The 12,652-nt window shown below is 37.7% G+C and overlaps 1 protein-coding gene across 10 annotated transcripts in view; it reads right to left on the minus strand.

Moving 5' to 3' along the window:
* The window catches only part of ZFAND4 (zinc finger AN1-type containing 4), a 60,160-nt gene that overhangs the window by 1,331 nt on the left and 46,177 nt on the right, over positions 1 to 12,652 (minus strand). For 8 of the 10 annotated variants that reach the window (XR_011971550.1, XM_072628503.1, XM_072628500.1 and 5 more), the window contains one exon: positions 957 to 1,074. Coding sequence is in view for 6 of the 10 variants with exons in the window: in XM_072628503.1 (XP_072484604.1) it covers positions 957 to 1,074 (118 nt within the window). In the remaining 4 variants the exon portion in view is untranslated. Of the gene's footprint in view, positions 1 to 956; positions 1,075 to 7,189; positions 7,325 to 12,652 lie in introns of those variants that run through there. The other 2 variants (XR_011971549.1, XR_011971551.1) reach the window with 1 other exon arrangement.

The raw sequence follows: 12,652 nt of genomic DNA on the forward strand, positions 1-12,652 counted from the left end.
AAATCTACCCAACACTGATATTTGAAATTTAAAACATAAATAAATAAATACGAGAGGTCTTTTCAAACATGGCTCAGTATAAAAAGATTGCTAAAAATAATGTTGAACCCAGAAAACAGATCTCCCCACGTTGGTAGAGGAAGAGGGCACCTCTGAACTCAGTACTTGTACAGCCTGTCAGGGGCAGCCACTGTATGGGATCCTTTTGCTTAATTAGTTCTTTGTTATAAGGGAAAGTTCAGTCTGGAGAGAGGGTGGGAGGGAAGAAGGCATCATAAGCAGCCTCAGTTACATAGCCTGCATGAGACCATGCCTTAGGGAGGCAGTTCTCATTGGACTAATTAGTACTTATGTGGATTAAAAAATAATCATCATCATGAAAAAAAATCAGAATTCAATACAAACACAGATTTAAAATGCACTTATTTCCACATCTTCATCTCTGATCTTTTCAATAGGAAGGTTCATTTTTCAAAAAAGAAAATATATTGTCATACTAAGTTTAGAAAAGATAAAAATTTACACTGGGAAGGTAGAATTGGAAAATAAAAAAAATTATGAATATGCTTCCAAAGTTCACAGATGCAATTTTCCTTATTTTCACAAATGGAATATCAATTCTACAAGTTTCTTCTCTAATAACAGCATATCTTTCCATACTGAGGTTTGGGCTAAATATAATCATCTATATTCTTCTGTTAATGCATCTAAGAGTTTCCAGGGCCCAGTTGCCTTTTAAGGACTTAAACATTCTCTATGGCTATTATTTCAGGAAGGCAGAACACTGTTTGATTAAGGTCAATTAATTTAACATCATCTAACAATGGAAATGTGAATAATTAAACCTGAGCTTTTGGGGGGGGGGTGTTTGATGCGGGGGAAGGAAGGGACAGCAGAATCCCCAAGCTGGATCACTGTACACAAAGCATTTCAATTTTTCCAACTAGGCAACCTGCCTGCATTCATAGCTGGTGGCTAGTCCTGTTTTCTTGCCACAAAGAAAGCAATGCTTGGATGTTTTCTTTTTGGTCTGAACAGGGGCTTTCACAGGGGGAAGATGATGAGTAGTTTCACCTGTTTTGAGACAAGATATGAAGATTAGCTTAGGATAAGACAAAATTATATTAGGATCCCATTAAGCACAACACATTTCCTGAAAATTCACCTAGCAGTTTCAAAGTTATGGTAATCCTTGAACAATGTGAAAAATCATAATAATTTATATTATTTAATTTAGCCTAAAATGATTTGAATGAACTTACACATGATTTTAGTATAGAACTTACTGTATATTTTCAAAAAGATTCCATTAACTAAGAACTACATTTCTTTGATAAACAACCTTTGATTATTCATTTCCAATGCTTTTCAGTTGATGGGAAACATCCAAAACAATGTTGCCTGAGAAACAACAATTCAGTTCTATTCAATTCATATTTATTACGCATGTGTGTGAGAAACACTGTGCTATACCTGGAAATACAAACATGAAAAAAGTCCTTCCTTTAAGGAGTGGACAGCTGACTGGGGAGACAGGACAAGTACATAATACAGCAGAAGTATAACATCAGATAGGTTGTGATGGGGCAGCCCTGAGCTTTGATAGCCTACAATAGGAAAATCTGAATTGAAGGAAACCTTTTCAGGAAGGAGCCATGGATATGTGTGTGTATGTGTGTTTTGTGTGACTATGTCTATGAGTTGCATCAGAGAGAGCTTTACTGAGGAGATAGCTCTTGAAGAAAACCTTAAAGGTTAAGTAAGGGCAGTCAAGAATAGGGAACTAACACTCTAGGCAGGACGGGGAAATAAACCTGAAATACGGCTGTGGAAGGCCTTAAAAAGGGTTGATGGTATTTTAGAAGGTAACTTCTGAAGAAGATAATGACTGAAGGATTTTGACCAGGTAAGCAGCATGGTCAAACCATGCCTTAGGAAGGTTTAGAATAAGACCAGGTAAGAAGCTATTGTAAGAGCCTAGACAAAGGGGAATGAAGGAAGGAAAAGCAGTTATCAAGGGCTTCCTAGGAGCCCAAGCAGTATGCGCATTGGAACAGAAGTATAAGAGAGTCCCATGACCTGTCCATGGGGGCATACAACACAGAGAGAGTTGTGAGTCTGAATGAGGGTGAAGGCCATATGAATGGAAGAGATGTGACCAGACTTAGCAGCTGATGAGTTATGGGGGTATGGGAGAAGAAAAAATTGATGATGGAACCTCACTGACAGGAGGTTAGAGGAAGAATTTAACACATTTAGATGTGTTTAGTTTGAGGGGCTGATAGGTCTTAGAGATGGCCAGTAGGCTTTGGAAAAAAGTGAGGCTGGGGTAGATTTGGGCTGGATGTATGGATATGCGGGTTATTGATGAAGAAATTGATTCCAGAGGAGCGTATGAGAATCCTAAAGGTGAAGGTGTAGAAAAAGAAAGAGGGGCTAGGACAGTCTTCGGGGTCACTGACAATTTAGGTGTCTAAAGGAGGATGAAACAGTGAATGAGACAGAGAAGGAACAGGTAACACCTGTGTGAGGAAAGCTATGATATGTACCATCAGAGGAGACAAGGAAGGAGAGAGCAGGAAGAGGGAATGGTCAATAGTGGCAAACAAAGGAGGGTGAGACCTGAGAAAAAGACCAGTGAACTGAAATAATTTTATATTTCAATGTAGTCTGAAGGATAACTGCATGCACTAAAAATCCCGTACAAAGCAAAATATTAAAAAAACTATGCCTTAAAAGAAACTGATACTGACTACTGGTCATTTCCATGCTTTCTCCCACTAATGTTTTATAAACATCTGTCTTTGGGTGCCCTTGGTTTTGATGGGAAAGAATACCAAAGGAAGTCTCCCCCTGAACAACAAAAGACCTCTACAGAATTGTCTTCCTGTCCTCACTGCATAACTTAATCTGGGGGCAGTTGTAAAATCTAGTCTCAATCTTCCTTGATAGCAGGTGCACATCTGAAAGATGGAGATAGCAGTTTTGCTTTTCTCATAGGATTACTGTGAAGACTGAGAGTATATAGGAAAGAATGCAACGAAAATGATAAAATCATCATACGAGTATAAAGGAGTTGCCAACATTCTGGCTCAGCATTTTATGAGCTATATATGCTCAAAATACAAAATAACGTCTTTCCAGAAAGTAAGGCTTAGTCATCAGAAGCAGCTGAAGAGGATTCATTTCAGCATCATGCATTCTTTTCCCAGTCTTTGGAGTTGCATCTCATTTAGTGCTTCCCAAAGCTTTTTATTCCACAAATTAAAAAGAAATGATTTTTGCCAACACACAAGAGTAAGGATGAGATGGTAGTGCTTCCCACCTAGTTAATCATCCATCTATCCATCATTCATTCATTCACTTAACAAATATTTACTGAGTGCCTCCTCTGTGGCTAACACTTCTTCAGCACGTTTGTTTTCATTTCCACCCTTCCACAGCCCTAGTCAAGGTGAAGTTAATAAATCCAGGTCATTATAACACAACTTTAACCTTTTTGGGCAGGTGACTGTCCCAAAATACTACAGCATTCCAATGCACAGGGGCTGGGAAAATGCAGCCAAACAAGTACACCCTGAATATTTACTAGGAACTCAGAGCTACGCTGGGCTCACTAGGGGATAACGCACTAGTACAAGAGGTCATGTACTTTTAAGGTTTTTTTTACTATGTTAATTATATGTGAATGAATCTTTTAAATATGACTGAGTCTTACCTATTTGTTAATGCTGATTTACAAAACTGATACTTGACAAAACTTGGTTAGTGAGTATTTGGAGTTTTAATATGCACTTAACAGCTTTATTTCTTTTCAAATATCTTTTAGCTTGGTCTACTTTCCAAATTAGTCCAAATTCATGTGATTTTACCAGTCCATCTGCTTTTACAATTCTAGACTTGTGGCTTATCATGATACATTAGGCAAAGTCCTAAATGGCTAGAAATTTATAATATTTAAATCTCCTAATTACAACCACTGATTTTAGTCAGTCAGTGACAAATTTATTAACAAAATATTTACCTTTCCTCAATTTTGAATAAGAATAATTCCCCCCTGCTTCCTCTCCAATATTATTTATCCTTGAGGGTTACTGAAGCTGGCAGTATGTATAACAAAAGCTTAGGAAGAGCGGCATGTGGCACAAATGGGATGTTCTTTTCAAAGGCAGAGAGCACCTGTCACTGAAATTTAACTTACTTGCATTCTCTTGTGAGGCCACAAGATGGAGTTTATTTCCAATTAACATGGCCAGGTTTTGTTGAATTAGGTAAATCTTCAGTTTGGAAGCTCTTCAGGAAGGTCATTGCATCATTACATCTAGCCCCTTACTTCGGAGTCTCAGGAGTTGGAAAGGACATTGGAGATTATTTAGTCTCATCCCCACCTAAGACACAAATCTCTTCTACAGCCTGCCTTTCAGGGTGGAGCAGATATCCTAAGAATAATATACTACAGTCTAAATAACATCCTGGTCCACAAATGGGATCAAGTAAGAGGGTAGGAAAAATGTATAGAATTGTGTTTCCTCAAAGCAAAATGTACAGTTTTCATAAAGAAAATAGTTTTGTTTGGTTGATTCTGAATTCACTGAAGGTAGAAAAAGATGACAGAATCAGGTAGAGAAACTTGTATTTGTTAGCAGTAGGTGACTTATGTGATACCTGTGAATATACTAGAGGTATATATATACCACCAATTTCCTAAGGAAGAATGGACAGATGTTGAGTTCCCCATTAGAAGGTCTTTAATCAAAGGCTAAATGACTGTGTGTCCAGTTGTGACACAGAAGGAATTCTTTTTTAGATATAGAAACTAATTTAGACCAGATAGCTTCTGAGGTCCATTCCAATCCTCAGATTCTATGCATCTTATAATTCAACTTAGAGCCTTGACAGTTGTAAAGTTGCTTAAGTACATCAGTTTCACCAGTATCAGAAAGCCATTTAGGAGATAGACATAATTTAGCAGTAAGTTACTGAATATATAATTTTATTAGCTACTATCTATTCTCCAGTTGTGCCTAAATTTGAAATGTGAAGGCATCCTGGAAACACAGAGGAACCAGGAAATTGCATTTGCTTATGAGGAACCTTCTGTCATTCCAATCAGCACAGGGGTGGCAATTTTAGAGGCATCTTGGGATCTTTTTGCAAAGAGAATCCAATCTGAGGTGCTCTAATTTAGGCAGCATATCGATGTATCACTGCTCCATATCTCTTAAGTGATTTCAGATTTGCACAGGACTTCAACAGCTGCTGCCTCTCTTATACATAACCATTTTCTTAAGCCTGCCTTTTTCTCCCAGGATCAGTCTAACGCCTCTGTTAAGGTTAACACCATCTTCCTTTTACTCTTTGCCTTTTCCCAGAGGATGGCTGTACTAGGGATAAACATTACTGCTCTGCTCTCATGGCTCAGCTTGTCACTAGAGAAATGTGTCACTCTTTCAAAAGCACAGGATTCCAAAGTGCAAAGGGTCAGTTGTTTCCATGACACAGAAAAAAGTTCCTGTTTCTCCAAAAGATAAAAACACTAGGATTTGCATGCCTGCTTTTCTCCCTCCAAATCACAGAATTGCTCTTTCATATTCTTATTCCTTGCTTTCTTCTCTGCTTTAAAAGTATCTTGTTCTTTAACCGTAATCTTTCACTTTTGAGCAGCGATGTGGGGCTAAGCATAGGGCACTGCAATGGGAAACCTGGGTTCAACTAGCTGTGTGTGTCATTGAGAAAGTCTCTAGATCTCAGTTTCTTCAGAAGGATCTGGATTAAATGATCTCCAGTGTTCCTTTCAGTGGTAAAACTATGATCCCACAAACCACAATCATTACTACTATTAAGGCTATTCAATCCACTCCCACCCTTCTTTTCTTTTGCCATTTCCCTAATACACAGGTACTGACCATGTCACTCCCATACTCAAACTCTAGTGGCTCTCTATTGCCTCTAGGCTCAATGATAAGCTCCTGTTTAGTCTGAAAAGTCCTTTCCAGTCTTAGCATCCATCACTCCTCTTTCTCACCAATGACCTTCCATCTCCTATCTCTGGGCCTTTACTCTTACCGTGTGCCTGTCTGATACACTCACTCCTTTACCTCAACCCTACAGAATCCATTGGTGACTTCAAAACTCTGCTCAGTTGATGCTTCTACATCAGGCCTTGGCCAATCTCAATAAAGTTACAATACAGTGTACCTTGTATTGATGTTGCATAGATTAGGTTGTCTCCCTTGACAGAGTGTAAATTCTCTAAGCACAGGGATCATTTCATTATTGTCCTTCTACCCTCCATGACTACCAGGTCCTGATATACAGTAGGTACTTATTAATTGCCTATTGACTGGTTATCTGAGCTTTTCATCCTTGATTTTTTCCACTTCTTGTCACTTCTCAGCTCTCCTGTGAAAAGCCTGGCCTTCAAGAGCTACTGAATCAGAGTAAGTTGGACAGAAGCTAGTAGGCTTCTCAGCTAGGGTCTTCTTAGTGGGAAGAGCAGGGTTAGCTCAAGACTGCTTCTTTGTTGCCAAAGAAGTTTGGGGGTGTTTTCCCTTCAGCTGCTTCCAGGTTCTGAGCCCTTCTAGAAGTTTGAGGATTCGGGGAGGATGCTTTCCAGAGTCAAGGCTTGACTATAATATAGCAAACCAAAATGGAAAGGGAAAACTGGGGCAAATTCTTTGTAAAAAATGAATATTCAATTCATTATCTTGCTTTTTAAATCTGTATTTTTAGATCTACTCATGGATTTTTCTGAAATCAACAAGACAACTAATAGAACAGTATTCTCTGAAATTATCATGTAATTTTATGGGAAAATCTGATTTAATTTACAAAAATCAAGTTTACATATTGCATTTCAGAGCACCTTCTATACTTTTGTATACACACACACACACACACACACACACACACACACACACATTTATGTAAAGTATTTTTGGGTAGATAGATAATTTCACTGGTTTGGAGAAATCCCAGTGCGTGGAAACTCCCCTTACTATACAGATCAGAACCTTCTCTGCAAAGGATAGAGATGTCTTGTTCTAAGCCTCTGGACCCCAATGTGTCAGAGGAAGGACTTCTCCCCCTGTCGCTGCTTTTCTTCATGCAAAAACACATGACATATAATATAGAAAAAGGGGTATACTTATGTAAGGAAAGGAAAAGGCAAGTATCCATAATAACTTACATATGAATCCTTAATAGCTACGGATTTTCAGGATTTAGAATCGATTTTTATTTTTCCAGATGGGTATTTCCATTTTGGGGATAAATGCATGATCATTGTTTTTTCTTTTGCCTCCTTGCTTTCTTAGCACAGCACCTGGCACAAAGAGGGAAGGAGAAAAGGAAGAAGGGAGGGAGGAGGGAAGCAGAAGGAGGTAGGGGGAAGGACAGAGGCAGGGAGGGAAGAAGGAAAGGAAGCATTTATTAAGTGTCTACTATGTGCCAGGCACTGTGCTAAGCACTTTACAAATATCATTTCCTTTGATCTTCACAACAACCTTGGGAGGCAGGAGCTATTCTTATCCCTATTTTAGAGTTGTGAAAACTGAAGTAGAGAGTTTAAGTGACTTGCCTAGGATCACACCACTATAACGCTGGTTTTGAACTCAGGTCTTCCTGACTTCAGATTAAGAGAGTGGTGTCAAACTCAAATAGAAATGGGGTGGGTGGAGAGGAGAATAAACTGGACATAAGGATCCCTCTGGGCCACGCATCAAAATATTATCTACATTCTATTATATTTTTATGTATATTGTCAAATATTTCCCAACTACATGTTTATGTACCTGATCCAGGTACATGTGGCTCCATCTATGTTTGACATGCCTGATTTAGAAGGTTCTCTTGTCACCAGAAGAAAAAATGTTAAGAATGGGAAGAATTCTAACTAAGCTTCATCTCTGGCTTTGTCATTAGCTAGCTACGTAACCTGGGATTAGATACTTATTATTCTCCAGTCCTGTTTACTTATTTGCAAAATGACAGGGTTAGCCTAGATGGTATCTAAGGTTTCAGCTCTAATATTCTAGAATTTTATGAGTTACATTCTAAGTTATAAGGCACAGACTAAGGAGAAGCAAGAACATATTTCAATTAAAGTTAACTAATAGAGTAAATCAAAACTCAACTTTAAGAAACATAGAATTGCTAACTATACAGTGTTCCAAAAGTATTACTGCAGTTTTAAGCTATAATAACTTCAGAAATATAAATATTACAAACTTACAAAACTATTTAAAAGGTTTAAAAATATTTAAGTCTTATTAAAATTCAACATAACCACTATCTTGTGTTTTACAGATTTCTCTATTCAGTTTTCAAATTTTGTAAAAATTTTCAGCAGCTGCTGCTCCTCAGTAACTGAAAAGTTTACATTTGCAAAATCAGCTTTAAAAAGGTCATCCAAAGAGAATGAGTTTTGATAGGTATGTGACAGTTTGGATGTGACTCCCCCCCCCCCCCCAGAGGAACAAGTATAACAGAGATAGATCAGGGGGCCAAACATAAGGACCTCCTACTGATCCACCAGTCTGAGAAAGTGTCATCCAGAAACCATGGTAGTACAAATACATAATGATAGGATGCCCTATGCAGCTTGTTAAAAAACTCACAAAGCTAAAACAAGTGTAACAGGAATGTAAATAGTTGAGCTTTCTAATAACTTTTAGGCATATGTATAGCATTTAAACTTCTGAATTTATTAAACTTTAAAACAACACTAAGACTTTTAGCACGCCCAGTATTTGGTAACAATATATAAGTCACAACACTTGATACTCACTAGCTGTGTGACCCTGGGCGAGTCACTTAACCCTAATTGCCTCATCCTGGGTCATCTCCAGTCATCTTGATGAATATCTGGTCACTGGATTCGGATGACTCTGAAGGAGAAGTGAGGTTGGTGACCTGCACAGCCCTCCCTCACTCAAAACAAAGTCAAGTGCAAGTCATGACATTATTTCTCTGATGGCATGGTCTTCTTTGGCAGCAAAGGCTGAACACACACATAAGCCAAAGAATGCTTTTGGATCATGGACTGTCAGACCTGGAAGTGACTTTAAAGAGGATTGAGCTTCCTTATTTTGCAAATATAGAAAAGAAGGTAAAGTGAAATGTCTTAGATGACAGAGCTGGTAAATGACAAAGCCAGGATTTCCAGTTAGGTTGGACACCCCAAAAGGGTGCTCTTTTCACTAGACCAAAACCAAAGAACTCTACACTTCAAAGAATAGGTTTCAAGAGGAGAAGCATCATTGATACAATACAAGGTGTGAGCTTAAGGTTAAAATGAGATGAAAAAAAGGAAGAATGCAAGAAGGGATTGGTTTCAAACTGTGACATAAGAATGAAGAGGTGGGCAAAGGGAGGACTAGATGAATGTAGAAGCCCCTCTTCAAATGAGATGAGCACCAGCCTTACAAATCGCAGTCTTAGATTTGCTGGGGACTGTGGAAAGAAAGGTCAAGTGACAGCCTGGGGCACACACCCTGGGTATCAGAGACAGGACTTGGCCCAGGCCTTCTCAACTCTGAGGCCTGCTCATTATTTCCCATACTGCCTCTCAACAGAAATGTAAATAGGTATATAAAAATGGAAAACAAATAAACAGTTTGGTTTCTTGTGGATAAATTTACGATTTTCAGGCTATTAAGCAGATTAACAAAACTTACCATTTGACCTGACCCAAAACACAAAAAATATCCAGAAAGGCCAACAGAAAATATCATTAACCACGGGAAAAATATAGGTCATAAACGACTTAAGAAATATATCAGATTTTAACATTAAATGTGAATGGCCTAAAGTTCCTCTAAAAAGTTATAAATTGAATTAAAAACCCAACCCAAGAATATGTTGCTTACAAGAAAAGCCAAAACCCCACATGGAGACCAAAATGAAAAGGACAGAGTCAAGACCTGTCAGGCAAGTACAAGCATAAGAAAGGACCAGGTTTCAGTGTGTGCCTGATGAGGTAAAATTTAAACCAAAAAAGCATGAAGGGCAAAAAAGGGAAATGATATCAAAGAACCAACTCTTCCTTCCCTCCCTCTAAGCTGTACCACCACTGCAACCAGATGTGTTTACCAGAGAATTTTTTCCAACAACAGTCTTTATGTTACATACATGACTTTTAATACAGAAAAATATGGTATGTGGTATAAATTAATTTCATGAGGCAATAGTGTTCAATTTAAAAACCTGATAAAGACAACATCAAAAATATTATAAACCAATTTCACTCATAAACAGAAATGGAAAAATGTTAAATGTAATTTTTCCATACAGAATATAGGAAATACATTAAATACAGGAAAAACCAAGAATGGCTTTTTCCCTCAGGAATACCAGATGGCATTGTATAAGAGAATATGATTAATATAATGTAGTAAAAAAGGGAAGAAAAAATCATTTGCTATTTTAAGTGCAGAAAAACTATTTAATAAAGTTGAAAATCCATCAATTATTAAAAATTCCTATACTAGTAAGGTTTTCTTCTAACACGACAGAAAAGTATTTACTTGAAACCCAGAACGAATGTTATTCCCAGTAGGGGAAACTTCCTATCATTTTCCTTTAAAACAGAATGAAGAATAGCCTGCTGACATTTCTGTTCAACGCAGTATTGGAAATATCACCAATTGAAATAATATGTGAAAAAGAAATAAGGGATTGCATAATTAGGTACTTAGGAAATCAACAAAAATTTTATTAAAAGTAATAAATGAATTTAGAACACTCAATTTGTTTCAAGTCAATTTGAGTTTTAAGGTTTTAAGATAAAAATGCACATAAAATCAATAATAATGGAAAAGTAAAATGAAAAATAAATCCCTTTTACAATAATAACCAATAAAACATGTTTCAGAGCAGTAGATTTCTCTGATATTCACTACAAAGTCAACTTAATAAAACATTCCACGAAGGAGGACAGTCTACTAAATAATTCTGAAGCAAAGAAAAATTTAATGTCATTCAAGAAACATGTATTATGTATCTACTCTGTTTAAAGCACTATGATAAATACTGGGCATAAGAAAACAAAAAAAAAATGACAAGAGTCCTATTTCCCTGAGTTTTAACACAATAAGGAAGCAATTTATAACTATGGCCCCCAAATGATGAAACTGGGCCCCCAAAACACCAGTACTAGGCCTATACCCCAAAAAAATCAAAGAAAGAAGAAAAGGACCTACATATACAAAACTATTTATAGCAGTTCTTTTCATTGTTGCTATTGTATTTGTCCTTCGTTGCCAAAGAAGATCACGCCATCAGAGAAATGATGACATGACTTGCACTTGACTTGGTTTTGAGTGAGGGAGGGCTGTGTAGGTCACCAGCCTCACTTCTCCTCTAGAACCATCTGAATCCAGTGACCAGATATTCATCAGGATGACTGGAGATGACCCAGGATGCACTGGGAGACCTTGGGCCCTTTAGGCCAAGGTCTTTCCAGGCACTCACTTAGAGAGACGTAACGCCTATTCAGTGAATAGCCCTGTTTAAGAAGTAGCCAGGCGAAGGCCCCTTTAATGAGGTCAAGAAAAAGAAAGACATCAGGCTGGGAAGGAAATAGCAACAGCTACCATTGATAATCACTCACGCCAGGAGGGTCCAGTAGAGAGCCCTTTGACAGGGCCCTAGTGTAGTCCAATGTATCAGCTTCAGAGTGTAGTAGGTTTAAGATTTAAGGCAGTGCAGGGAAGGAAAGGAAAGGCCAGGAAAGGAAAGGAATATCCATCAGGATGATTGGAGATGACCCAGGAAGCACTGGGAGACCTCACAACTAAGAGTGTCCTATTGGAAACTGGCTAAACAAATTAAATATGAGGTAAGAAATCCAGGAATGGACAAACTTTCTGAAGAAACTGGGAAAAATCTATAAAATGATCTCTAGTGAGCATAACTAGGAAAAAAATTACAACATTATAGAAAACAGTTTTGAAGGACTTTAAAACTTTGAGCAATGCAATGATAAATCATGAATCCAGAAGACTGAAAATGAAACATGATACTCCCCTGCTGCCAGAGGGGTGATAAAATTAGAATGAGTGAGATGCATTTTCAAGCATGATCAATGTGGGAACTAATGAATGTTTATGATGAATATTTTATTTGCATGTGCATGTATATGTGTGCATTTTCTCAACTAGAGGGGCAGTGCAATGGAAAGCACACAATATACACAGTACACAATGAATAAATTTATTTTTTAAAAAGAAATTTCTGTTCAGTCAATCAATATGCTTTTAACAGCAGTGTTGTATACTTGGCACACAGAAACTATGCTAAGTGCTGGGGATACAAATAAAAAGCAAAAACAGTCACTGCCCTCAAGGAAATCAGAATATATAAGATTAATGTAGAGAGAATGTAACTTCAGAGGAGATGGCATTAGTAGCTCAAGGAACCAAGAGTTGGAGCGCTAAGTCTTCAAGGAAGTCAGGAAATCTCAATCAGAAATTAGGAGGGGGAACATTCCAGGCAGAGTTAACAGCTAAAGCCAAGGCATAGCAATGGGAAATAGAGTGTGGTGAAGCACAGAAAGTAGGCCAGTATGTATGGATAGAATGTAATAGGGTTGGAAAGTTAAGAAGGGGCCAGAATGTGAAGAGCTTTAAATACAAAGAGGACTTTATAGCCA

This window comes from Notamacropus eugenii, chromosome 1 (assembly GCF_028372415.1).
Source record: "Notamacropus eugenii isolate mMacEug1 chromosome 1, mMacEug1.pri_v2, whole genome shotgun sequence".
Taxonomy (NCBI): domain Eukaryota; kingdom Metazoa; phylum Chordata; class Mammalia; order Diprotodontia; family Macropodidae; genus Notamacropus; species Notamacropus eugenii.